Source organism: Diabrotica undecimpunctata, chromosome 2 (genome assembly GCF_040954645.1).
Source record: "Diabrotica undecimpunctata isolate CICGRU chromosome 2, icDiaUnde3, whole genome shotgun sequence".
Classification (NCBI taxonomy): domain Eukaryota; kingdom Metazoa; phylum Arthropoda; class Insecta; order Coleoptera; family Chrysomelidae; genus Diabrotica; species Diabrotica undecimpunctata.
In genome coordinates, this window is record NC_092804.1 from 82,524,932 (window position 1) to 82,549,649 (window position 24,718).

The following is a 24,718-nucleotide window of genomic DNA, read 5'->3' on the forward strand; positions in this document are numbered from 1 at the left end:
TTCTTTTCAGTTTTGTTTTAGAAAGCAGATATAAAAAACAGGACTTTTATATTATAAAAAAGCACCAACGCCTTGTAATTGCTAACGATATAGTAGTTCTTGCAAAAAAGAAGAATAATTACAAAAAACATAAAAGTCATTAGAGAAATGCTTGAACAAAAAAAGCATTATACATCAACAAGATTAAATCAAATTTACATGAAGTGGAATAGTAAAGAGTTTACCGAAGGGAATTATCCAATAGTAAAAAGTGCAAAAGGAAAAATACGCAAATTAGAAAAAGAAATTCTACGAAGAATAATGACTGGAACTAGATGCATGTATCCTTTGAGTATGTTGATAAAAAGTAATTTGGTTTTTAACACTTGGGCTTTAGCCATTTAGTAAGTCACATTAGGTTTATCAAAAGTAAAATAAATGTGAATATAAAAATGTTTCCTACGAAGTACAAAGGAAGCTACATACAATCAACAAAAAGACAAAGGTCAGTTGCTTTCTCATCCAATGTCCATCAAAATATTTTTGTGATAATACTTGACCATTTAGGTAGTTAATGTGACAATTAGATAAAAACAAAAGTTACCTCATAATTTTACCCACAAGCGCACTCCTCGCCCACAGACAAACTTGAACTATCATATACTATTTTTCTATTCGGTTATACGAGATAGGACATACTGAATGGCGAAAAAGTGCCGTATTTTATTAAATTTAATAATAAATTTTGACTGTGTTGCTGATATTCGTCATTGTTCTGTCTAGGTTTCAGGTTTTATAATTTTTGTATTTCCTACTTTATTTTCTTCTTTCTGCCTCTTAGCGTGTTCCATACCTTTTTTAACCTCAATACATATTTCTACTAAAAATTTTTCCTAGTATGCTTTCTTCTTCTTCTTTTGGCATCATAACCCTGGATGGGCCTTTGCCTGTCTGGCTATGTCCTTCCATTCAGATCTCTCTTGTGCCCTTCTTCTCCATTGTATTATGTTCATTGTTTTCAGGTCGTCTTCCACGTCATCCAACCATCTCGTTCTGGGCCTTCCTTTTTTTCGCCTTCCTATGGGCTTCCATTGTAACATTTTCTTTGTTGTTTTTGCATCGTTTTGTCTCTGCACATGTCCCAGCCATGACAGTCTTTGACTTTTCACAAATCTTACAATGGCATAACCTTCATTTAACTCATTAACCTCGTCGTTTCTCCTAATTCTCCATGTGCCATCTTCCTCTTGTACCTGGCCATATACTTTCCTCAGTATTTTTCTCTCGAATGTTCTGAGTTGGGCTTCATCTTTTTTCGTCATTACCCAAGTTTCACATCCATAGGTTACTACGGGTCTAATCAGTGTTATGTAGATAGTCATTTTGGTTCTTTTGTCTAATAATTTCGATGTCATCAATCTTTTATTAGCATAGTATGTACGATTCCCGCTGGAAATACGTGCATTAATTTCGCTACTTACGGAGTTCTTCTGATTGATTTCTGTGCCGAGATATGTAAAGGCATCCACTCGTTCGATAGTATAGTTGTCTATTGTGATATTATTTTCATTGTCAGTTATTCTTTTGACTGTCATATACTTCGTTTTTGCAGAATGACGGTATTAGATTTTTGTTTTGATACAGTGCAGCGACAACCGCTGATACGTATTTCGACCTCCTTAGGTCTCGTCAGAACGGTATAGTCACTGCTCTAAACCAAAACAAAAATCTCTCCCGTCCTAGACAATAGTTATTAAAATAACTATATACGGACGTAACTACGCCATCTAAAAACAAAAAGAGAAATAAAACGATTTCTACTTAGCGAAACCGAATTCAAATCTTAACCACTGTGTTTCCTAAAATTCGCGAAACAAACAGCTGGATAAATTACTCGGCAAGACAATCTAAAATTGCATTCCACAAGCCGTTCATCCTGGTCAAAATTCGTAGTGAATTCAGTTTCTGGTACTGGAATTTTGACCAGGATGAACGGCTTGTGGAATGCAATTTTAGATTCTCATTCCGAGTAATTTATCCAGCTGTTTGTTTCGCAAATTTTAGGAAACACAGTGGTTAAGATTTGAATTCGGTTTCGCTAAGTAGAAATCGTTTGATTTCTCTTTTTGTTTTTAGATGCCGTAGTTACGTCCGTATATAGTTATTTTAATAACTATTGTCTAGGACGGGAGAGATTTTTGTTTTGGTTCAGAGCAGTGACTATACCGTTCTGACGAGACCTAAGGGGGTCGAAATACGTATCAGCGGTTGTCGCTGCACTGTATCAAAACAAAAATCTAATATTGTCATTCTGTTTTGTTATTTACTTCGTTTGAAGTACCAGAAACTGAATTCACTACGAATTTTGACCAGGATGAACGGCTTGTGGAATGCAATTTTAGATTCTCTTGCCGAGTAATTTATCCAGCTGTTTTTTTCGCAAATTTTAGGAAACACAGTGGTTAAGATTTGAATTCGGTTTCGCTACGTAGAAATCGTTTGATTTTGTTTTACTTCGTTTTTGCTTCGTTTATTTTGAGACCTCTTTTTCTTGCTTCAGGATCAATTTGTTTGAACACTTCCATTAGTCGTGGCTTATTCCTACTAATGATGGCTACATCGTCTGCATATGCAGTAATTTGTACTGATTTGGTGTTTATATGGCCGGTTATATTGGTTTTTCTGATAAGTTTTCCTAGTATGCTTTAGTTTCTTTATATCACAGTTTACTCTTATTATGCTGCCTTTACCCTTCTTCTTAGTTTCTGATATGATGCATATATCTATTTTATATTGTTGCAGTTCTTAAATAATTTCTTAGTACTTGGTATTCCAGGATGTTCCCGTTTAATGTTCCAGCTTCTGAGTCTTTATATTGTATAGAGCACATGATATCTAAAAGGATTTTCTTAATATAAATATTGTTTAAATGCCAATCTTCAAATGGGGATCTGTGGGGAAATTTAGAAGAGGAAAAAAGGGGAAGTGTCTATAGTGGAGCATTATTTCCACTCATATAGAAATATACCAGGGAATAATAGTTCAAGTTGTCTGAAAATTATCGACAAATATCGTATTCAAATTAGACAAAGACTAAACGTTGCAAACAAACATGCAAGGCAAGTTTATTGTGGAGAACGGGCATCATATTACTGTTAATCAAGAACGCTACATAGAGAACAATATTACATCTTTTGTAGATTTTCGAAATTTTTGCCGCGCACTCAATCTGCAGATGCACAGGCAATGGTTTCAACAGGGTGGCGCAATGAGCCATACAGCTATACGCTCCCTAGCCTTACTTCACGAACATTTTGAAAACAAAATAATTTCTGGTGGCACAGACTTAAGAGTACTCAGCTCACTCACCTGATCTAACAACACCTATTGCATACATTTGGTACCTGCTGAACGAATCAGTATATAAGTCAGAAGTTCCGCTAGCAAATATTGAAAAACTACGTTAAAAAATAATAACCTGATTTCAACTGCAGCAACCACTTTTTATAAACATGTTAAATAATCTGCAAAATCGATATGATGCTTCTGCGTCTCAATGGCGTAAATAAATACAATTTCACTTTCGATACTGTTTAGCGCATACTGTATATAACTACTTTCATCCAATAAAACTCTCCTAAGCACCAATTTCAAATTTAAGTACAAAAGAACACACTTCAAAATTGTGTTTATTAAAGCATATAGATTTTGCTGATTCTGTACAATATAATCACCGTATGTGTGTGTCACTGATATGCAAAAGAAATAATTACAACTATTAAAACTAAACAAATGAATGTCGTTTTAATTAGTTTGATACTCATCGTATGAATTAGAATAAAGATGGCAATTCTGTAAGGGCACACGCGCCAGATACCCAAATGGGAATATGGTACATAATGAGTTAATACGAGTTGCGCATTTGAATGTTAATTAGGGCAGAAGACTAAAAATTTGGTTTTAGCTTATTTCCTGTCATTTAGTGGATACTATTTAGCAGGATTTGGAGACCCTTTAAGCTGTTTAATAGAATTACTGTAGGTATCATCCCTGTTTGGGAATGTTTCCCAATGGATTTTTAAACACATATTATTTTTTTTCGTGTTTATTCAATTTTTTATGAATTAAAATAGATTACACAAATATAACTAACATTAAAATGTTTGAGTGTATTAGAATAAAATTGTATTGTCCTTATGTGTGGAAGTCTCTTTTTACACTACCACCTGACCCCTCTTACATGTGTCGATTTTTTAGCAGTCATCTTCCTCGTCTTGGTGGCGCCCTTAACTGCCGCGAAGAATCCAGCGTCGGGTTCGCAGTTCTGCGGCCTACCCACGTTTTAAAATAAAAAAATAAATAAATATAGTTAGGACGGAGTCTTAACATACCGCCCCCTGTTGGAAGGCCCACCTTTCAACCCATTTTAACGCACATGAAACAAAATAATGAAAGTTCAGTTCATAAAAGAAATAGAAAATGAGGTTACTTTACGTCAATGGGTAAAACACAAAGTTTGTTGACACCGCGTTTAAATTGTCCATTACTTGTACGCACTGTCGCCACTCTAACTACATTGTCTCTACCCGGATGAACATCAATCACACGACCCATCTGCCACTTGAGAGGTGGAAGATCATCGTCCTTGATAATGACCATATCGCCGATTTGCAATTGTCTGCTGCTTGAGGTACGCCACTTACTTCGTGTCTGAAGATGACTGAGATACTCTTTAGACCACTTATCCCAGAAGTGCTGAATGATTTGAGTAACATGATGAAATCTGGAAATTCTACATGGGTTGTGCTGTCGTAAGTCTTCTTGAGGTAAACATTTTAATGAGCAACCAATTAGAAAATGTCCAGGCGTAAGTACCTCCAGGTCCTCAGGATTTTCGGTTAGAGGTGTGAGAGGACGAGAATTGAGGCAAGATTCGATCTGTGTTATCACTGTGTTAAACTCATCATAACCCAACCGTTCATTTCCCATTACTCTACGTAAATGAAATTTAACACTTCGAACCCCTGCCTCCCAAATTCCACCAAAGTGTGGGGACCGTGGAGGGTTAAATGACCAAATTATATTAAAATTTGAGAAAAACTCTGTAAATTTCGTCTGATTCCCCGGATTTGTAAGAAATGAATGAAGATCATTAAAATGATTCCTTGCCCCAACAAAATTGGTCCCATTATCTGAGAAAATATTCTGACACAAACCCCTTCGCGCTATAAACCTTTTAAAACAATTAATGAATGCTTCCGTAGTTAAATCGAAAGCTAACTCTAAATGAACGGCCTTAACCGATAAGCAAACAAATATACATATGTAAGCCTTTACAAATGATTCTCCCCTAAGTCTACTAACCTTGATATCAAATGGCCCACAATAGTCTACCCCAGTATTGGTAAAGGGTTTAGAAGGTGTTATGCGTTCCACTGGTAAATTTCCCATTATAGGGTTTTGTGTCACCGGCTTTACCTTGAAACAAGTTATACATCTTCTTGTAACCTTCGACACTGTACGAAAACCTTGAATTGGCCAATATTTTAATCTTATTATTCCTAACAATAATTGAGGACCTGCATGCATATTTTTTAAGTGTTCTCCCCGAACAATTAGGTCAGTTAAATGATTATTATTGGGTAAAATTATCGGATGCCTTTGTTCATATGAAATATTCGCCCTTTCCAGGCGACCACCTAGTCTAATTAATCCCTGTTCATCAATAAACGGCCTTAATGAAATTAATTTACTATTTCCCTTAACAATTACTAATGATTTCAACGTTTTTAATTCAGTCTTAAATGCTTCTGCTTGAACAAATTTAATTAAATGTATTGTTGCCTTATGAATTTCATCTGCTTGCAATGTCCCACTTAATTTTGTATTTGAAGACTGACAGTTGTTAATGAATCTAAGACAATAAGCCCAAACCCTTTGAATCCTAGTAAAGTTAGAAAATTTATTAATCATTATCACAGAAACCGTTGAAGTACATGATAATACGGATTTCTGCTTCCTTTCGGGTATTTCTTGAATATTATTGACTACTGCTTCTGGCCATAGATTCGATTCGAGCTTAAGCCACTCAGGCCCTTCCCACCATAATTTACATTTCAATAATTGATCTGGATCAATTCCCCGGGATATTACGTCAGCTGGATTGTCCTTAGAAGAAATGTGCCTCCATGATGTCACTGAAGATAATTCTTGAATCTCAGCCACTCTATGTGAAACGAATGTTTGCCACTGACTGGGCTCCCCACGTATCCAAGATAATGAAATAGTCGAATCACAGAAAAATTGAACCTTATTTATTGACATTCCCATGGCTGCTTGAACTTGTTTGACCAACCTTGCACCCAGTAAGCATCCACACAATTCTAATCTAGGTAAAGACACCACTTTTAGTGGAGCTACCTTGCTCTTTGCGCAAAGCAGATTTACGTAATTATTTCCATTTGTATCTGTTGATTTTATGAATAAAACAGCCCCATAAGCCACTTCGGAGGCATCTGTAAAACAATGAAGCTCTATTCCGACGTTGTTTGTACAAATTGCTTGACGACTAATACTGATTTTTCTAAGCTCATCTATTTGACTCCTGAAACGTACCCAAATTGTTTGTATATCTAACGGAACCGACTCGTCCCATGTCAGATTTAATTTCCAAAGCTGTTGCATGATTAACTTTGCTCGAATAACAACTGGCCCAAGCAATCCCATTGGATCAAAAATACGCGCAATTGTTGACAAAATAATCCTTTTCGTTACTCTTGTTTGAGATTTATCAATATTGATGCTATACCGTAAGGTATCCTCGTTTGAGTTCCATAAAACTCCTAATGTGTTTGTGACGTCCTTATCCGAAAAATAGTGTTCAATATCTACACTTGAATCCCTCTCGTCGTTTAAAATTTCCTTTTGATTCGATACCCATTTTCTCAATGAGAATCCGCCCCCCTTGAGGATATCTGTAATTTTAGTCTTTAAATTTCGAACGTTTTCAATTGTATCACCACCTGTCAATAAATCATCGACATAAAAATCTTTTAATATTGTTTTGCTTGCTTCTGGATAGATGTCCAAATTGTCAAGAGCTGTTTGATGAAGACATCTAATTGATAGAAATGATGCGCAAGCTGTTCCGTATGTGACCGTATTCAGAACGTATGTCTGAATTGGTTCCTCCCTATTAAATCGCCATAAAATCCTTTGTAGATTTCTATGTTCTTGTTTCACTTGCACTTGCCTATACATCTTGGCAATATCTGCACCCATTACGACAGAATGCCTTCGAAACCTTAGAAGAATATCAAACAAATTGTCTTGTAGTTTAGGTCCTACCATTAATGTGTCGTTCAATGAAATACCAGTATCTGTAGACGCTGAACCATCGAAAACTACCCTTAATTTTGTGGTAATAGAATTTTGTTTGAATACTCCGTGATGTGGTAAGTAGTAACTATTCCCTCTCTGCATGGAAGGTGTTTCTTCTGAAGTTAATTTTGACATATGCCCCAAATCTATATATTCTCGAATAAATGCATGATACGACTCTCGTAATTCTTCATCCTTTTCTAACCTTCTTTCGAGCTGTTTGAATCGTTTTTCTGCCAAAAATGACGAGTTTCCTAACTGATTTATGTTGTCACGTAGCAACAAGTTTACTCTAAAACGTCCTTCTTCATTTTTTACTGTTGTTTCCTTGAAGATCCTTTCGCATTCTTGTTCCTCTTTGGTTGATTTGTGTTCCTCACTGAGTTCCTCCAACAACCAGAATTTTTCTATTTGTTTATGTATGGAACTGTTGACAGAAAAGTTGCAAGTATGTGCTTCGATTTTTGAAAAATATGACATGTTTTGCTGGGAAGTTATAGCTCCCGCTACCACCCATCCAAATTTCGTTTTTTGAACCGTCAAGTTAGTATTTTCTATACGCACTTGTCCCACGCATAAAAGTTGCCAAAAGACCGATGAACCTAAGATCATGTCTACCCTGGTAGATATACCAAAATGTTCGTCTGCAAGAGTTATTCTTTCCGGAATTTGAATTGATTTTAAATTGATATCAATTGCTGGGAGATTGCTAACAATGTCATTTATTACCAAAAATGAAGCCTTGAATGAATAATTATTAACCCTTGAATTGACCATAGCATCTACTGCATGTGTGATTTTAGTAGAACTCTGACCTATACCCTTAACCGAAATATCCATATGTTTTGGTGTTAACCCTAGTTTCTCAAAGAACTCCCGTGACATAAAATTGGATTGTGATCCTGAATCTAAAAGTACCCTTCCTTCATGTTTAAGCCCATCTTTACCGGTGATATAAACAATCGCTGTGGAAAGCAAAATAACTGTTTCCGAATTTTGTCTTAAATTGTTGCCCATAAAGAGATGATTATCATTAACCAAATAACCCTGATTTTCATTTTCCCCTAGACTAACGGATGGAAATGCCCCAATATTTCCTTGCTCTTCTTGAGTTGTGTTACCTTGATTTATTTCCCTCCTAAAATTATTATTTGATGATGAATGCGTTGCATACCCTTGATAACGCGATTGATTTGAAGCATTAGTGTCAGTTAAGTGATGGTCTAATTGTGCCCTTGAACCATCTTGTATATGATGAGAGCAGTTCCTGTTATTTGCTCTTGATTCTAAATGATTCTCAACTCTTGGCGGTTGAGCTTGTGCCCTCGTGTAGTTTCCTGTAGCTGGTGTCCTTGAATTTGTGCGAAAAGTTGAATCATGGAGGAGAGAATGATGTTTCCTCCCACAAGATTTGCAACCTCCTAATTTACAGTCTGGAACCCCGTGTCCTAGCTGTAAACAATTCCAACATGATTTTGTTCTTTTGACTTCTTCCCGTTTTGCGCCTAATTGCAAATTGATAAATTTTCTACAAGTATATGCCTTGTGTCTTCCTTCGCAAAATTGACATTTATCCTCCACGGCTACAAATGATCTACTATTGCCTACCTTTACCCTGTGATCTGTACCTTTAAAACCCTGTTTGCTTGCCTCCATCACCTCCAGCATTTGACATTTTCTTTCCAAAAAACCTTGAAAATCCACCATTGTGGAGAATTTGTCATGTAATCCTTCCTTATGCCATTCTTTCCTTGTAATTGGGTCCAGCTTTTGCTCCAAAATATATATCAGCAGAATATCCCATTTTTCAACATCTTCCTCCAATGATATCAATGCTCGAAGATTCTTCCTTATCGTATCCAAAAAGTTCCTTAATTGAACTCCATCTTCTTTACCTAAATTTGGAAAATTATACAGTGAATCGATATGACTCATTGCAATCAACTTTTTGTTTTCATACCGAGATTTTAATAGGCTCCATGCTTCCTCGTAGTTTCTGTCTGAAACTTCCAGTGAACGTATAACACCTGCGGCTTCGCCTTTTAATGAATTCTTTAAATAATGGAAACGCTGAACATTTGTTAAGTTTTCGTTATTATGTATCAAAACATTGAATGTATTGTGAAACTCGAGCCACCCTGTATAAGACCCCTGATAACTAGGAATATCTATCGTAGGCAATTTGACGTTTCTATCTATGCGCGGAGATTGAGGAAAAGTTATATTTTGCGACGTCTCACCAGTTGAGACATTTCCACTAATATTTAATTCTCGTAATTTAACCTCCGCCCATGCTATTAACCTGAAATATTTTTCCTCGAAATCTGAACGTTCATTTTCAGCGTTCTCAGAGTCATCTAAAATTATTTCTATTTCGCTTTGAATGTCATTAAATTCCCTCCACAATTCCCGACACTTATCTAACCTGTCCGGTAATTGCGCACCCTGTTCTTTAATGTACTTATTTGTAAATGTTTCAAACCTAGATAATTGACCTTTAACCGTGGCCCTTTTTTTCTGCAATCTATTTAATTCATTTCGCAATTGTTCCCTATCTCCCCCATCTATCTCATGTACCGACATCGTTAAAATGTATAAACAAACTTAGAATGTAATATTAATAAATCAAATGTTTATGTATTCCTGTTAAAACCTGAAATGTCAATATATTTTCTTACCCCTGTATGTTTTTACCTCAAAAAACCTATGAATAGCTGTTTTAATAATATTTTGATATTAATTAGACACAGTAAAATCAAAGAATATAGAAGCGTCTATATTATTTGGTAAAATGATCGTATTAAAATCTTAAAATGACTATTTTACTTTTAAATAACGAAACTGACGTGAAATAGCTATTGTTTGTTTAAAAATGCCCTAATAATATTGTTAAATAATCATACTTCTCGTAATTGCGTTCATAATAATTTCAACACAGCAAAAACACAGAAAGTTAGGAAAGGAAATGTATGTAATTACTTTAAAATTGAGGTACTTACGATTTTTGCGATGTATTTGCTCATGTATGCATACAATTTAACTGTTACCTCGTGATGCCGGCTTTTTCTTCCAATTAATAATAACCAATCAAACCACGCTCTGCTACCAAATGTTTGGGATTGTTTCCCAATGGATTTTTAAACACATATTATTTTTTTTCGTGTTTATTCAATTTTTTATGAATTAAAATAGATTACACAAATATAACTAACATTAAAATGTTTGAGTGTATTAGAATAAAATTGTATTGTCCTTATGTGTGGAAGTCTCTTTTTACATTACCACCTGACCCCTCTTACATGTGTCGATTTTTTAGCAGTCATCTTCCTCGTCTTGGTGGCGCCCTTAACTGCCGCGAAGAATCCAGCGTCGGGTTCGCAGTTCTGCGGCCTACCCACGTTTTAAAATAAAAAAATAAATAAATATAGTTAGGACGGAGTCTTAACAATCCCCTTATCTAATTAATCTACATTAAGTACTTTTCAGTTTATCTTTATCTGAGTAGGTATAAATTGAACAATATTGAACGCGATAAAATGTAATTGCCTAATTCATCGTTGTATAGTTACTTCCGTTGGTATGACTTTCCAATTTTTATATTTTCCAGTACAAATTTTAAATTATACGAATATCTTCTTCTGCTTCTGGTACCGTACACAATGCAGCATGTAGGCGTTCATGCTGGATCGATGATGCGCAAGTATCCTTCTTCTGCTCTTCTTTTTATTGTATTGATATCAGGTATGTTGCACCAGTTTCTTATTTCTATGAACCATGGGTGTAGCTTAAAATTAAAATAATTATAGAAAAGACAGTTAAGTTTAAAATTTAAATCTATAAAGTTTACTCCTAATTCTTTTACAGGAAAGTTATTAGGTTAGTCGTGAAGTTAAATTAAGTTTTCAAGGTCAACTTTTGGATGTCGGGTTGTTGAAGAAAGCAAAACAATACTCAAAAATAATTTTTTTATTAAGAAAAAATACTACAAACATACTCTGATATATTTATATAAAAGTGAATGTATTAGATTTGGGCATTATTTGGGTTAAGAAAAAAATATTAAAATAAAACTGACATTCATACAAATATTTGTGAAAAAGTACATAGTTTTGTAAAGTAATTAAAAAATATATATAAAAAACACTATGAAAAAAAATGTATTCCTAGGATAAATGTTCAAACTGCACACTAACCAAAAAATTAGGTAAAATAAAAATCAATCAAAAATGTTTGTTTCCAGCATCAGTCAAACTTTACCAATTTTATATTCAATTTTTACATAGTGGTTTTGTACATATCAAACAAACAGGCTTTTTGCAACGCAAGCACAAGTATTTTGTCATCCTGTGATTTCTACTCGGACACAAACTGCAAATCTTGCGTTTTTCTAAAATAAGAACATCCGTCTAATTGTCTTCTTCTTCTTCTTGAACTCCAAGTATCTGGCTATTTGTAAGACCTAATTGACGTGGAATGTTCGTCTTTGTCATTCGTCTTTTTATGTGATCTTGCACTAACTGCATACTTAACTCCAAAGCAAAAACACTTTTTTCTTTTATTAGTGGATTGTTTTTGTAACACTGATGTAGAATATATGAATTTGCTATAGAAATGTCCAGTATGCGGAAAAAAATTCTTAAGGGCCATCTTCGGGTTCGACGGCTTGAGTTGCTTTTGGAGCATTTCTCATCTAGGGAATCTACACCTCCCTTATTCTCATTATAATAAGAAATAATTTCTAGTTTTTTAGTAGAGAGATCACTATAACGTTTTCTATGCATTGAAGATATAAGTACTGTAGCCTTTCCTACTTTTCCTACATGAGAAATGAAGGTACATTTTTCCCTAAATCCATAAATTGTTGACTCTTCAGGTCTGTTTCAGCCTTAGTTTTTTTAAGTATCCCCACATAAGTCAAGTTTTTCGTTCGTAAAATATCCACTAATTGAATAGAAGAGTACCAATTATAAGCTGTGTTATTTCGGTTGCTACCAAAGAGCGGTTCAGCTAAGCGCAACGCAGCTTGTGTAGGCTTAAGGAATTTTTTGTAGTCGTCACTGATATCAAATCCATCTGAGTCTTTTTCGCTGTAGATATAAGCATTATACAAATAAACATTACGTGCATCCGTAAGACAATGTATTTTTAGTCTGTATTTAGCCAGTTTGTTAGGCATGTAGGCAAGGAGTCCCAAAAATGCTCCTAACTCCATAACATCCATTTCTCCAAGATGATGGATATAACTAGCAGAATATTTCTCACGCATTGATCGTAATTTTGTGTTTGTATTCTGCTCAATATGTTGTAGAATGTTATCACTAAACAACATATTCCAAACAAACAAGGGTATCGCAGCCTCGCCGAGCATTTTTGCCTTTGTTTTTAGAATTGGCACTTTTATGACAATGTTGTGTTTACTTGTTCTAGATGAGGAGATAACTTCTGACGTACACCACCTATGTCGATTTTTACCATAAACATTGGTTTTGTCACTATCACTTACTGCTAGTTCATCTCAATCTGCAGGCTCGTCAGAATCAGAAAATTCCGAACATGTATCGTGTTCAGATTCAATGTTATGGTCTTCCAAAATATCGTCTACATCACTGTCACTATCACATTCCTCATTGTACCAATTTAAAAGAGTTTTCTCATAATCGTCATCGCCGAAACGCACTCGTTTTGATGGCCCTGTCATAATTTCTAAAAATGCACGACACACAAAAAAGTCACACCAACAGTCCGGCGTCGTCTGAGGAACTACTCTCGACCCAATTTTTGCGATAACTTTTTAGGAACTTCGAGAAACTTGTCGCAAATACACCCACTTGTCAAGCTCCAATAGTTTAAGGATTAGATAGAAAGACTTGCCTGTGGACGATGCCAATTTCCAACAAAATATAAATAAAAATACGGAATCGTCTGTCAGACGACGCCGGACCAGTTAAGGGTTAACAAGAGATTTCCTAGGAATAGAATATGATGTTCAATTAGTTTTGCGGTTCGATAAGAAAAACACAATTTTATGGTTTAAATTTTATTATTAAGAATAGTTTGAACATCGATACACTTGTTCCAATGAGATTCCAATTTATGAATTCCATTCCTGAATTTAAAATCTGGAAGGGCTTCAAAATACGCTTCTACATCTGTTATAATCTCAGCATTTGATGAAAAACGTTTTCCACACATACATTTTTTAGTTATTGAAACAAATGAAAGTCGCTACGAGCTAAATCTGGTGAATACAAGGAATGCTTCAACAGTTCGAACTTTAATTTATAGCCATTGTCAAAATGTTCATATAACACGCTGCATTTTCCCGATGAAAAAGAATTTTTTCTTCTGCAAATCGGGTCTTTTTTTTATGAATTTCTATCTTCAACTGGTCTAAAATATTACAATAATATTCAGAATTTATTGGTTTACCAGTTGAAAAAAATCTACAAACAAAATTCCTTAGCATCCCAAAAACTGATGCTGCAACACCTTATTGCCCGATTTCTGGACACAAACTCTTTTCGGAACCAAAGAACCAGGTTCACACCACTCTTAAGCCTTTTGTTTTGATTTAGGATTATACCCAAGCGTAGTACACCCGTCTCATCCATAGTGATGAATCGACGTACAAACTCCACTTCATCCTTTCAAAAACTCTCTAAATGTTGCTTACAAAGTCTCATTCGAGTGTGTTTTTGTTCTATTCTTAGCGAATACGGCACCCATTTTGACACAGCTTTCTGAAACCCAATACTTCAGTCAAAACATTGCTTATACTGTCCAAAGAGATTAGTTCTACTATATCTCTTTCACTCACTCGACGATTTTCTAATACGATATCCTGTATTTTTTCTACGATTTCTGTTTTTTTTTGACGTCCTTGACGTGAATTATCTTCATAGTCATAGCTTGTACAACCACTTTCAGATTCAGCAACCCATCTTTGTTCAGGATTTGTTCATAAATTTCCCTTTGCTTTTAAACCTTTCAAAAATAAAAATTCTATCACTGCATTATTCTTTATTTTTCCATTGTAAAAAAGTACTGTGACACGTCGATACCTAATGACTTGTATACAAATAATGAATTGACAGAACATAACAAAAATTTAGGCTAGTAGCGATGCCCTATCATATCGAACCGCCAAACGTATTGAACATTCTTATATGCAATAAAAATGAAGTAGCTTGGGATTTTATCCACTTTTACATCGAATAACATTATACATAAACTAACTTATTTAAAATTTTTGAAATTCTCTTAAAGTTTTTAACAGTGCGAACCTTTTTATTGCATTTATAATGACAACGATAATAATGTAACGAAATAGCCCATCTCCGATGCGGTTACGTGTCACAGTTCTTACGTTCTTAGACTGGAATGTTCGACGTTGGCATTCTCGATGCGCTTTTAACGTGAAGGATTAGAGGTGGACTACTCCAGAAAATTCTACTTCATAATAACTTTATATATAAGCAGACCTTCTATGAGTTAAGTTTAGTTTATAAGATATTACCTAACTCTAAACTTATAAATAAATATATTCATATAAATTCGAACCGCTCGTTTTATTTAAAAACTGTAAAGTTGGTGTCCGGTGTGAGGATAATTGATTTATTTAAAAAATAAAGTCAGCAGTGACTTTTGGAAAAGACTTTTAAACTTTTGAAAAGTATTGTTCGTCGGGAACATCCGCGTAGTTCGGTAGTGATCTTTGTACGAAAGAACATTTAAAAAAGTACGTGTGTGCCTGACCAAAGATGCTGCTAGTACAACTTTCAGTAAAACAGTTGCGTGAGCAACTAGAAGAACGCGATGAAGACTGCAGCGGGTCCAAGAACGACCGAAGACTGTTCTTAGCAAGAATGGAGAAGACCCAGAGAGATTCCAGTTTCAATCAGCAGAAGAAACCGTTTTAACTAAAATTATTGATGGAAAATTCGAGAATGTTTCCAAAAGATTTGATGAAACGTCTCAAATGATTGAAGAAACTTCTAGAAAAAATGATAATAAATTTAAAAACGTCTCGCAAAGGATTGAAGAAACTTCTAGAAAAAATGATGATAAATTCGAGAACGTTTCCAAAAGAATGGATGAAACGTCTCAAATTATTAAAAAAGTAGGTAGACACAACGACGAGAAACTCAAAAATGTTTCTAGAAGATTCGACGAGAAATTTGAAAATGTTTCTCAAATGATGGAAGAAACTTCTAGAAAGAACAATGAGAAATTTGAAGAAGTTTCTAAAACATTCGATAAAGTAGAAGAGAAGATCAAACAGTTAGAGAGCATGATAACCAATACAAAAGTGCTACCACCAGTTAATACAGTAGCCTTAGATCCGGTAGTGAAAGAAGAATCACCTAGAGACGAAACGATACATCATATGAGATTCAAATTGCCACCATTAGATGGAAAGTCCTCTTGGTCCATATACCTTAGACAATTTGAAGCTATTGCTACAGCCAATCATTGGACAGAACAAGAAAAGGCTGTTTCCTTGACTGCTGCTTTACGAGGTGATGCTGCGGATATCCTAAGATCGATTCCTAAGGGTCAAGAAAAGTGTTACCAGACCTTGTTCACTCGACTAGATAAACGTTACGGAGATGCCCATCTACAACAAGTCTACAAAGTACAAATAAGAAGTAGAATTCAACGAGCAAGTGAAAGTTTGCAAGAATTTGAAGCAGATGTTGCTCGTATAGCGCTGTTGGCTTATCCAGAGGCACCAAACAACATATTAGAAGAAATTGCTGTAGATGCCTTCATCAATGGGTTGAGAGACAGTGAACTACAGAAAGCTTTACGACTAGCAAGACCGAAAGTTCTAGATGAAGCGCTCGCTATTACCTTGGAACATGAAACAGCTAGTCAAACTTCAAGGAGCCATCGAGTAAGAACCATTGAAGAAGGCGACGAACCAAACGATGAACGTATCGAAGAAATGGTACGAAAAGTAGTTCGTAACACGATGCCGAAGAGACGCGAGCCCAGATGTTGGAATTGTGGTGACGTAGATCACATTCGCCGTAATTACAAAAAAAATGATACGTCGGAAAACTAGAACAGTCAGAACACTAGAACGGGTCGACACCAAGAGGCAACTGCCGACCTCGAGAAACAACACAGCCCTCATAGTAACTGTGAACATTACGCCCTTCGGTGGAATTCATAGCTTGTACATCGAGGGTCGTATCAATCATAAATGTAGATCGTTTTTGGTAGATACAGGTGCAACAAGAACTATTGCACGTCCAGAAGTAGTACGAGGGCATCTTAAATTATCGCCTGCAACAGTAAAGCTTAGAACAGCAACTGGTGAGATAATTAATACATATGGCGAGGCTAATTTGTCAGTATTCATTGGCCAGACCACAGTGAAACATACAGTATTAATTGCAGAGATCTCCGACGAGTTCATATTGGCGATGGATTTACTTAGGAAAGTTGGGGCTGTATTGAATATTAAAAATGGAGTTCCCGAGATCAATGGTGAAGAGTTGCCGTTTCATGAAGACAAAGAAGATGTTATCAGCTTAATAGCTACTTGTGACGTAACACCCGGTAATAGTGAGAAAATTTTGATGACCAGACCTGATGGTTACTGCCGAGAGGAAAGTTTAAGGATGGTCGAAGATGTAAACAATGCCGAGTTCCTAACGGGAAAGGCTTTGGTGAGAATACGAGATGTCGTTCCTGTAAGAGTTATGAATTTAAAGGGAACTGCTATTAAGTTAAGTAAAAGAACTTTGATCGGACAGTGTGTTCCCGTGGCTTCGATTTGTTCTTTGAATACTAATGAGAAACTATCGAAATCTAAAATTCCAAAGGAGCTTGTTGAGACCGTGATTAAAACGTGTCAAGATCTTGATGATGAACGAACTAAAAAAGTGAAGTCTATGCTGATAGAATTTCAAGATGTTTTTGCCATTGATAAGAAGGATAATGACAAAACAAGCATAGTAAAGCATAAAATTAATACCGGAGACGCTTAGCCAATCAGACAACAACCTAGACGACTTCAATTTGCGAAAAGAGATGAAGCCGAAGACATCATCAAAGATATGAACAAACAAGGGGTAATTGAACCATCAAACAGTCCATGGACATCACCAGTAGTGCTAGTAAAGAAGAAAGATGGTTCAACGCGTTTTTGTATTGACTACCGACAACTCAATGCGGTAACTAAAAAAGATAGTTATCCTTTGCCCAGAATAGACTATACTTTGGATACACTGTCTGGTTCTCGTTGGTTCTCCAAACTTGATCTGAAAAGTGGATATTGGCAAGTAGACATGGAGCCAGCTGATCGTAAAAAACCGCATTTTCAATAGGATCAGGGCTTTCTTTGGTTTATGTAATGCCCCGGCCACATTTGAAAGACTAATGGAAGCAGTTTTGGGAGGTCTAACATGGAAAACATGCCTGGTTTATTTGGATGATGTAATTGTAGTTGGAAGATCCTTCGATGAACATGCCAATAATCTGACAGAAGTCTTTCAACGATTGCGGGCAGCGAATTTGAAGTTAAGTCGGAAGAAATGTCACATGTTTCGACGAGAAGTGAAGTACTTGGGACATATTGTAGCAAGTAATGGTGTAACAGCTGATCCTGAAAAACTTGCAACAATTGCCAGTACCAAGAGATAAACACGAAATTAGAAGTTTTCTTGGCCTATGTACATATTACCGACGTTTTGTCAAAGGATTTGTCAACATCTTCAAGCCATTAACAAAGTTGACAGAAGAAGGCAAAGAATATACATGGAGTGAAGAGTGTCAAAGAGCTTTCGAACACTTACAAATGGCTCTGATAAGTGCACCGATTTTAAGCTACCCTAGACAGGAAGGAAAATTTGTGTTGGACACCGATGCAAGCAACGGAGCTGTTCTCTCCCAAATTCAAGATGGGCAGGAGAAAGTTATCGCTTACTTTAGCAAAGTCTGGTCGAAACCAGAAAGAAACTATTGCGTTACCAGGAGAGAATTGCTAGGCGTAGTAAAGGCTTGCAAGCATTTCCATAAATACTTGTATGGCAGAAAGTTTCTTCTTCGTACGGATCACGGCGCTCTAAAATGGCTTCTACAATTCCGTAATCCAGAGGGTCAGATGGCAAGATGGTTAGAACGATTACAAGAATATGATTACGAGATCGAACACAGGGCTGGAAGAGTTCACTTAAATGCTGATTCCCTTTCGAGACGACCGTGCAGTACAAATTGTAATCACTGTCTTAAATTAGAAGAACGACTTTGCCCCGTGAGCAAACGTGCCCCGTTTTTATACATGGATCAGTGTCAGAAGTATTGCGTCAGTTGCATGACGGTGCATCAGGTGGACATTTTGGTATTACGAAGACTCTGCAAAAGGTTCGAGAACGGTTCTATTGGGTGAACTGTAAAGATGATGTAAGAAGATGGTGCCGGAAATGTGAACTGTGTGCAACCAGTAATGGTCAAGTTGGTAAAAAGAGGGCACCCATGAAACAGTACAACGTTGGTAGTCCTATGGAAAGAGTAGCAATCGGCATTGCAGGTTCACTTCCAGAGACGAATGATGGAAATAAATATATCCTGGTGGTCATGGATTATTTTACGAAATGGACTAAGGCGTATGCGATACCAAATCAAGAAGCTGCTAGCAGAGGTACTTGTTTAAGAATTCTTTAGCCGATTTGGTGTTCCCTTGGAGATCCACTCCGACCAAGGGCGAAACTTCGAGACAACCCTTTTCCAAAACGTTTGTAAATTGATTGGTGTCAATAAGACCAGAACGACACCCCTGCATCCTCAATCAGATGGAATGGTCAAAAGGATAAACCGAACGATGGGTAAGCACCTGTCCAAAGTGGTATCAGAACATCAAAGAGATTGGGACCAGCACATTCATTTATTCCTAATGGCCTACCGCTCGGCCGTGAATGAAACTACAGGCAGACTCCAACCTGCCTGATGTTAGGTCGTGAAATTCGTTTGCCCTGCGACCTAGAGTTTGGCTGCAGACCTTCAGAAGAACATGTTGCAAGCGAAGATTATGTCGACCGCCTGAAGTTAAGAATGAACTTTCATGAACTTGCCCGAAAACACATCCAGTTATCCAGTTAGCCACAGAATGAAGGATCAATATGATTCTCGACGCAAGAATAAAGTAGGTGATCTTGTTTGGCGTTATAATCCACAACGTCGTCATGGCTTGTCTCCTAAACTGCAAAGACAATGGGAGGGTCTGTATGAAATTAAAAAGAGAATAAATGACGTAGTCACATAAATCGTCTTGCACCTTATGATATAACAGAAGAAGCCCGAACCCTTCAATATGAGATCAAAGATAACCGGCGACCAAGCTTTAATGAATTTATGTCAAATTACGCAGAGAGAAATAGTGCTAGATTCGGCGTGAGCACAGAAGTTCAGCAGGATTTAGTGTTTCGCATAACGTCTCTCTTCTTCTTCTCATTGCGCCGTCTCCTTTCGAAGGTTGGCGATCCAAATGGCAATTGTAGTTTTGGAAACTGCTGCGCGAAAGATCTCTGCGGATGAGCGGTCGAACCATCTCCTCAGGTCTTTCAGCCACGAGTTCTGGCGTCTTCCTACTGATCTTTTGCCCTGTACTTTTCCTTCCAGTATAACTTGAAGTAATTCATATCTTTCGCCTCTCAGCACATGACCCAAGTATTGCATTTTCCTCTCTTTGATTATTCTTAATAATTCTTTTTGTTTACACATGCGACGAAGTACCTCAACATTAGTAACTCTTTGTACCCATGGAATCCTCAACATTCGTCTGTAGGTCTCTCTCGGTCACTGTATTGCCCAAGATCTTGAGACGACTAAAGGAATCTCATCCGTATTTTATAAGAAGTTCGGTCATTTGGACGAGTTAAAAAAAACAGCAGCCTAAAGTTGGAAGAGTATTAAGATTAGAAGATGGTCCTCGATCTTTGCTGTATATGGTGACAAGGAAGTCGTATACAGACAGGGCAACCTACGAGGATATATTTCGTGCTCTAACCAATTTGAAGAAAATGCCCTAGAAAATCTAGATTGGAAGATTGTCAGAAGCATGCTTGAAGTGATCTTCCGAGAAACCGGAGTACGACTTACTGTGTGTTGCATTAATCCGAAGAGATCGTGTTCTTCAAAGACAGTAGACTGTTATTTCTTTCTGAAAGGTTCATGCAGAGCTGGAGAGTCCTGTAGATTCCGCCATACTGGGTCTTCATGTAAAGTTGCTGATCGGGACGTTCAGATCTAGAGGGAAGTAGTGTAACGAAATAGCCCATCTCCGATGCGGTTACGTATCACAGTTCTTAGACTGGAATGTTCGACGTTGGCATTCTCGATGCGCTTTTAACGTGAAGGATTAGAGGTGGGCTACTCCAGAAAATTCTAGTACTTAATACCTTTATATATAAGCAGACCTTCTATGAGTTAAGTTTAGTTGATAAGATATTACCGAACTGTAAACTTATAAATAAATATATTTATATAAATTCGAACCGCTCGTTTTATTTAAAAACGGTACAATAATAAGAATGGCATACAGTGGTGTTTATATTTTGTGAAATTACAAAATCAAGCCAGCAATTTAATTGATTGAACCCAGCCTGTCAGACTTGTTCGCCCCTTGGAATTACGTTCTGGTGTAATTCATTGGAGTTAGGTGTATTAATTCGATTGTAAACAGAAATCACTCCACCGCGCTCCAATGCTCCAGACTATCCCTTTTCCCCCTATAGCACTCTGATACGCGATAGGGACACAACTATCAACCAAATGCTCTTCATTTGGGAGTTCTGGGTAATAGAACTCCAGCACGGTTTCCTGGCCGATTCAAAATCAGGCTAGCGTTTAGCGCTTTATGCCTGTTATCCTCTTGTGACTTGCCCTCTTGACCTCTTGTCCGCTAAACTGAAAGAAATTACAAAATTACCAACTTGGGTTGTTTAAATAAGTATAAAATCCCCAATATACATTCATTACTATTTTTCTCGATGGCTCGGTATTTGCAACTGTTTCATTGACGTACTTTTTCAAAAGAAATGATAATAAATATGTCAAGTTAAAATTCTAGAACAAATTCTACATTTTATAGAGTTATGCAAAGTATTCAAATATACTAAAAGTATATGCAGAAATATTTCGTGTTTTTTACTTATCATTTTTAATTGGTATACTATACCAAGTAGGTAGGGTAAGCCAAAATGGGTAAAATACCGTTATTGATAATATTATTTATAGTGTTGAGCTGTATTTCATATACTGTTTTTAGTAAAGGTAAGTTGCAGAAAAATTAAATTCTTACATTTTAAAATTTACACGATAGGTATAAAAATTTCGGTAGAAATTAAAACGTATTCACTAACATTCATCATCATCAATTTGTACGCATCCACTGCTGGACATAGGTCTCTCTCAGCTCTTTCCATCTGTCCATATCGTCTTGTTAATACGCTTCAGGTCATTAGTAGTACATGTATAACTTTTTAAATATATATATAGATATAAAAGTAAAATGTAATGGCATGTCTCGCAAAACGGAAAACCAAAAAAGGTATATCGATGGAAGGCAACCGTATATACGTATTTCCGACTATTGGTCGTCTTCAGTACGGTGCAGCCAAGTTAGAAAAGGAGCATGTTAACTTGGGAAAGGATCACTACGGGAGCAATGCGACCAATTTGTGGCGTTAGAGTTAGAAGACCCTGATGATTTCCATGGTAACAACTAACAATGACCACGGAGGAAGCTACAGCTACCTGGGGAAAGGAATGCCAAACGTTGAAACGTTTAAAACAAATAGAAAAGGAGCACGTTAACTTGGGAAAGGATCATTACAGGAGCAATGCGACCAATTTGTGGCGTTAAAGTTAGAAGACCCTGATGATTTCCAGGGCAACAACTGACAATGATCACGGAGAAAGCTACAGCTACCTGGAGAAAGAAATGCCAAACGTTGAAACGTTTAAAACAAATAAAAAAGGATAATGCGAGTGAATAATAAAAGTAAAATGTAATGGCATGTGTCGCAAAACAGAAAACCAAAAAAGGAATATCGCTATATATTTAATTTATTTAATTGATTTTATTCATAGGCGTCCGTTTTGGGTAGGTCAACGGTTATTTTTAGTCATAACTTTTTTGTCTTTATTTTTTAAGCATTCGTGTTACTAGAATAGGTATTAAATTTTGAGTTATTCTAGTACTAAAATGTACTCTTACTCTCGGATGTCGATAGGATGCATGGTTTTCTACATCAATTGATTTGAAAATTTTTCGTTTTTTAGTCATGAAAGTTAAATTAATATTTTTTGCACTAGTTGGCCGTGACCTATCAACAGAAGTTTAACTTTCGTTGTTTTACATTGTCAAATTGTGGTCAGGTCATGAAGTTTATCTTTTAGTTTTTTACTTTGTGGCATTTAAATATAATAATTTCAATTAAACAAAAATGGTTTTTACTAAAGAGGAATGCTTTAGTTTATGACGAAATGAGGTGTAACGTTCGAGCAGTACAACGTATGTAGATACCCTGAAAAATTCCCAATCATGATCCCACTTACTCAACATTGACAGCTCTTCATTAACGATTAAGGGAAACATTGTTCAGTGGTCCCAAAAACATAATACACCAGCATACAAATCATGTTGCATACTATCAAGACAGGTTAAAGATACTACTTCCATTAATATAATAGCAGGAACTCCTAATTACTTTTTAATCACACTATTTTTGTTTTTTTTTTCTGTTCTCTATGGATCAGTCAAAACACATCATGAAAAGATGTCACTAACAAAATTTTAACTTTCCAACTAAATTTTAAAATGTATATTGTCCATTATTTTAAATGTTATACTTTATATGTGTGTTTTTAATGTTGAGTGTCGTAGCTTTAGAAAAATAATCTCAACGACTAGTAAGTTGTAATGACAATTTGAGATATGTTGTAAATATTTACACTTTCTTCTAATTACAGTGTCTTAAAGAAGGAATAAAAGAATTCCGAGAGCTCGACCAAAAGTCAAAAGAGTGTTTCTATAACATCCCGGCCAAACCTACTGACTGCAGCCCTAATAAACTGTGTTATTTGTTTATATCGACAGTCAATAATATCCAGTATTTCTTATATATATATATATATATATATATATATATATATATATATTATATATATACATATATATATATATATATATATATATATATTATATATATATATATATATATATATATATATATATTATATATATACATATATATATATATTATATATATTATATATTTATATATATATATATTATATATTGTAGCGTTTTTAAATAAAACGAGCGGTTCGAATTTATATAAATATATTTATTTATAAGTTTACAGCACAATTATCTCTTATCCACTCCAACCTACTACTAGAAAGTACGCTTATATATGAAAGTCACTATGTACTAGAACATTCGGGAGTAGCCCACCTCTAATTCGCCTATTTGACGGGTTGATCTCTCTCTCGCGCTCGAGACATCGCCGGAAAGTTCTAGTCGTTTTCGAGATGCAACTGTTACACCGAGTCGAATGCATGTTCGTAACACTGCTCCCCTCTTAGATCTGAGCGTCCCGATCAGCAACTCTATATGTAGGCCCAGGATGGCGGAATCTACAGGACTCTCCAGCTCTGCATGATCCCCTCAGAAAGAAATAACAGTCTACTGTCTTTGAAGGACACGATCTCTTCGGATTAATGCAACACACAGTAATTCTTACGCCGGTTTCTCGGAAGATCACTTCAAGCATGCTTCTGACAATCTTCCAATCCAGATTATCTAGTGCATGGCCTATCTTGGGTAATGCCAAATTCTTGATGTCGTAATTGCAAACGATTTTCTTCAAATTAGAACACGCCATATTATATCCTCGTAGGTTGCCCTGTTTGTATACGACTTCCTGGTCACCATATACAGCAAAGATCGAGGACCATCTTCTAATCTCAGTACTTTTCCAACTTTAGGCTGCTGATTTTTTAACTCATCCAAACGACCGAACTTCTTATAAAATACAGATGAGATACAGATGAGAATACTAAAAAGATCCTGCTGAACTGCTATGGTCACGCCCGAATCTAATACTCTTTTTCTCTGCGTAATTTGACATAAATTCATTAATGCTTGGTCGCCGGTCATCTTTGATCTTATGTTGAAGGGTTCGGGCTTCTTCTGTTTTATTTGAGCAATCATAAGGTGCAAGACGATTTATGTGAAATACTTTTGGTTTACCTTTCGGTAACTTCTTAATTCTGTATAGTACGTCATTTATTCTCTTTTTAATTTCATACGGACCCTCCCATTGTCTTTGCAGTTTAGGAGACA

The 24,718-nt window shown here is 36.0% G+C and overlaps 2 protein-coding genes across 4 annotated transcripts in view; one reads left to right on the forward strand and one right to left on the reverse strand.

The window, feature by feature from the left end:
• Positions 1-4,464: 4,464 nt before the first annotated feature.
• On the reverse strand, positions 4,465-9,942 carry LOC140433744 (uncharacterized). The gene has a single exon (XM_072521721.1). The coding sequence runs from the start codon at positions 9,940-9,942 to the stop codon at positions 4,465-4,467; it is 5,478 nt and encodes a 1,825-aa protein (XP_072377822.1).
• Positions 9,943-10,912: 970 nt separating this feature from the next.
• The window catches only part of LOC140433361 (uncharacterized), a 60,595-nt gene continuing 46,789 nt past the window's right edge, over positions 10,913-24,718 (forward strand). The window contains exon 1 of one of the 3 annotated variants that reach the window (XM_072521383.1): positions 10,913-11,100. In XM_072521383.1, the coding sequence (XP_072377484.1) occupies positions 11,019-11,100 (82 nt within the window). In that variant the 5' untranslated portion in view covers positions 10,913-11,018. Of the gene's footprint in view, positions 11,101-21,524; positions 21,640-24,718 lie in introns of those variants that run through there. The other 2 variants (XM_072521384.1, XM_072521385.1) reach the window with 2 other exon arrangements.